Source organism: Anopheles cruzii, unplaced genomic scaffold, assembly GCF_943734635.1.
Source record: "Anopheles cruzii unplaced genomic scaffold, idAnoCruzAS_RS32_06 scaffold00746_ctg1, whole genome shotgun sequence".
Taxonomy (NCBI): Eukaryota; Metazoa; Arthropoda; class Insecta; order Diptera; family Culicidae; genus Anopheles; species Anopheles cruzii.
The window spans coordinates 4962-9409 of NW_026454333.1; the positions used below are offsets into that span (position 1 = coordinate 4962).

A 4448-nucleotide genomic window follows, 5' to 3' on the forward strand; every position below is an offset into this window, starting at 1 on the left:
GGTACTGTTGTGGGCCACGTGCTCGCTCACCTTCAGTCGGATGGTAGTTCCGACGCTGATGCACATACTGGAGGCGACGTCCTTGAAGGTTGCTTGCTCACACTTCCAGCCCGACAGCTCATCCTCGGCCGTGCAGACCCGCGGTCCAACGACAGTGCACCGTGTCACTTGCGCCACCCCGGACTCCGGAGCGATCGTAGTGAGCCCATGGACCGGTTTCGACAATACCGCGTGAGAACCCCCATGGACCGAGTCGTACCTGGTGTCGCCGCTCGGTGTGTACCGGAATCCATCACTGGCAATGTCGTACAGATTGTGGCTTTCGAAGAACGCTGCAAACACATCGTTCGTCGAGGTCACGGTGCCACCAGTCATGGTGCCACCAGTCACAGTGCCACCAGTCACGGTGCCACCGACGGTACCGACCTGGTGGAATGTTGGAACATCTGCCGCCCACAAGACGGATGATGGTGTGGCAAGTTGTAGCGGTGGGACCACGATACTCTGCACATCGAGCCCCGGTACCCCGTTACCGGTCGCGCCGTACTGAGCCACACAGTTGGTTTGCGTATACAACGAGCGCACACACAGGCTTCCCTGAAGGGTGTATCCCTGCGAGCAGTAGGCCGTGGTCGATTTGACCACCGACACACACCGGCCATCCTTCAGCTGCGTCCCGGACCCGGAGCAGCGGGCCTGCAGCTTGGACACCTTCGTGCAGCGCCCGTTGGAGTAGTGGAAATCTTCGACGCACTCGGGCCGCCCGACGACACACTGGTGTCCCCGGAGGGTGGAGTGCGCGGGGCAGCTTGGTTCGGTGGACTCTCTCCGCACGCAGACCCCTCGCCGGAACTCGTAGCCTTCGGGACAGTTCGGACCGGGCGCTACACACTCCCCGCTGACCAGCGTGCCCCGTTGACAGGACAGCTGCACGGAGTGGAGCTTGACGCACAACGTCCCATCCAGCCGGTAGCTCGGCGGGCAGGATGCACTCCGCACACACTGACCACCCGCACTAATGATCGTATCGGGCGGACATTCCACCGAACTGTAGATCGCACGGATACACTCCGTGCCGACCATCTTGTAGTCCGGTTCACACTGCGGCGATCCGGTGATGCACAGACTGTTGCGGAGGTTACTTCCCGGGGGGCACGTCAGTAGCTGGCGGATCTCCCGCACGCACTCGTTGCCGCTCACCTCGAAACCGGGCGGGCAGATCATTCGCCGCGAAACGCATCGCGCTCCGCTGATGACGAACTCCGGCGGACACTGGCTGGGGCGCTTCTCCAGCATGGTGCACTGATCCGCGGACAGCGTGAAGCCCGGTTCGCACGTCGGAACGTCGAGCGACACGCACACCGCCCCGCGTAGCCGACTATTCGGGGGGCAGATCACGCTCCGGTACTCCGTCTTGATGCACCGAGTGTCGGCCACGAACTCATAGCCCGGATCGCAGTTGGGGCCACTCAGGACACACCAGTCCTGCACGTGCCGGGATGGGGCGGCACACGTCACCGAGCGGTGCGTCGTCCGCACGCACTGGTCCGCCTCGAACCGGAACCCTTCCGGGCACCGGAACTGACTGACGCACTCACCGTCGGTGTAGACGAACCCGGGCGGGCAACCGATCGGGGTGTGCTCCTCACGGTGACACACACCCCGGGTCAGATAGAACCCGGTCGGGCAGGTAACGGTCCCCACGCAGAACCCATTCCGCTTGGTGCTGCCCGCCGGACACTGCGCCGGCCTCTCGTTTACCGTCACGCAGCCACCGGCTACGCTGCGGTATCCCGAGGGGCATGAAGGGGCCATGTAAACGCAGCGACCCTCGTGGAGCACCAGGCCATCCCGGCAGCTGGCCGGTCGAGTTTGGAGCCGCACACAGTGCTCCCCGTCGAGGAAGCCCGTGCCGCAGATCATCGCGTGCTGTCGGACACACTCCTGGCCGCTGTTCATCGTGTATCCGGCCGGACACTCCAGTTGCAGTGAGTACCGTCGACTGCAGACGCCCCCGGCCGCCATCGTGTAGCCCGTCGGGCAGTGGGCCGTCAGTGGCGCCGCAGGCTGAGCGCCACACCGGAACGGGCAGGGGCTGTTACAGCCACCGTTGCAGGGACTCTGGCACCCGGCGTATGCAGCCATGGGACATGGGGCCGGTGGTGACCCCAGCGTGATACATTGACCACCCTGGAAGTGGTAGCCGGCGGGACAGGTCGGGTAGGCCGTCTCCTGGATCTCGCACACCCCGTTGGCCGGCACACCCCCCGAGCGACACTGGGGTGCGACACGCGACTCACACCGGCCACCGTGGAGCATCGTTCCCGGGGGGGCACACGGGTGATGAGGTCAAGCGCAGGACACACTGACCCGCCCCCTGGTACGAGTACCCATCCACGCACACCATTTCGCGCGTTACACACCGATCGTGCTCCATGTGCGTGCCCGCTGGACAGGACACGGCCGTGCTGGACGTACTCCAGCAGATCGACTCCGACTGGTTGTAGCTGTACCCGCCCTCGCAGTGCGGCACGGCGAGGCAATGGCCGCGGATGTACTGGAAGCCCCCCGCGCAGTTCGGTGCGATCTGGTCGTCCCGCGAACACTGCCCATCCTTACGCACCGATCCCGGGGGGCAGCTCTGGACCTGGTACACACACTGCCCACCACGGAACTGTGACCCATAAGGGCAGCGGGGCTGCTCGCGCTGATGCTGCACACATACCCCATCCTGCAGCTCGAAGCCGGCCTCACACGTGGCCTCCGATACGACGCACAGCCCATCGCGCAGCCGACTTCCGGCCGGACACGCGTAGTGGCCCTCGTGCTCCCGCACGCACTCCCCATCGCGCATCGTAAACCCGGCATCGCAGGACACATCCTCCGAGATGCACTCGCCGGTCGCGAACCGCAACCCCCGCGGACACGTGGCCGGCCGCTGGACGTAGCGGACGCACTGCATGTACACGAAGTTGAAGTCCCGCGGACATACTTCCTGGTCGGCGACGCACACATCGCCCACCATGCGGGCTCCGACCGGGCAGGAGACCGGTTGCTTCTCCGTCTTCACGCACGCCCCGTTCCGCTGCTGATAGCCCGGCCGGCACTCCAGATCCCGGACCACGCACACACCGTCGCGCGGCTGCGATCCTGTCGCGCACCGCGGAGCCGTGCGACGCTCCTGTACACACTGACCCCCGACCAACCGGTACGCCGGAGGACACCGAGATTGCGTGACAATACAAACCCCCCCGGACAACTGAGTTCCCGGGTCGCAGCTTAGCTCCCGCTGGTCTCGCTGCACGCACACCCCTTCACGCTCCGCCCGGTAGCCAGCGGGACAGTCGGGAGTCGGGTACCCGCAAATGCCACCCGCCGAGAGTCGGCTTTCCGGTGGGCAACGGGCCGGAACTGTCGAGTTCGTGATGCACCGCCCATACCCGTCGAGCGTGGCCGCTGGCTGGGAGCAGTGGGCCGGCACCACGCAAACATCGTCCCGGCGGGTGCCCTGGACGCAGCGCGATTCCATGTCGGTGTGTCGGATACACTGCTCGTAGTTCAAATCGTACCCGGGCGGACACGTGAGCGCCTCCACGTGGCTACTCTCGATCGTGCGCACTTCCGCCGGCTTCGATTCCTGCTTCACGCACTGATCTCCGATCTGGGTGTAGCCGGTTTCGCAGGTACACGAAAGGACCGTCGGTGGTAGGGTCACCTGAGCCGGTGGTGCCTGGATCGGGGGCGCCATCCCACAGCTCGTCGTCGCCGGGCACGGCGTCGGCATGCATTGGCCGTTCTGGAGCGTGTAACCTGCCGGACAGACGGACTGCCCTACGCAAGTATCGCCGACGAGATTGAAGCCCGGCCCACAGTACATCACGCGCTGGATGCACTGGTTGTTCTGCAGCGTGCTCCCCGGTGGACAGACGATCGAGTGCCCACCGGCTAACGACGTCTCGTAACCGGTACTCCCGGAAGCACCGTATGGCCTCCAGGGGGGCCCGCCGGCGCCCAGCGATACCGGCATGATGGGCGAGTAGCTCGTCTGCCGGTTGGTCCGACGGGATGTGCCATTCGTTTTCAGCGCCGTCCCGTTGCGTCTGTAGACGGTGCCATTGACGGTGCTGACCCCACTGGCCAGTGTAACGTTTTTAGCACCGGCAGCCACGGCGGCCGTCCCATTACGTCTGTAGACGGTGCCATTGACGGTGCCGCCAGTGGCCAGTGTAACGTTTTTGGCACCGGCAGCCACGGCGGCGGTAATCATAATCCAGCCCGCGAACGCGAGCAACACAAGGAGCTGCGGGAGGGAGGGAGGTAAACCAAGAAAACATCGCTTAGTGGTTATCACCCGCAAGCACAAGTCCTCGCCGATTATCGCCGGCTGCGGGGGGAATCTGAATTTACGAATTCGGAAGAACGATTTCGTTACGTCAGGCGGGGAGTCT

At 64.7% G+C, this 4448-nt stretch overlaps 1 protein-coding gene across 1 annotated transcript in view; it reads right to left on the reverse strand.

Moving 5' to 3' along the window:
• The window catches only part of LOC128276217 (zonadhesin-like), a 4853-nt gene extending 586 nt beyond the window's left edge, over positions 1–4267 (reverse strand). The window contains 2 exon segments of the mRNA XM_053014693.1: positions 31–2331; positions 2333–4267. Of these exon segments, the coding sequence (XP_052870653.1) occupies positions 31–2331; positions 2333–4267 (4236 nt within the window).
• Positions 4268–4448: the final 181 nt, after the last annotated feature.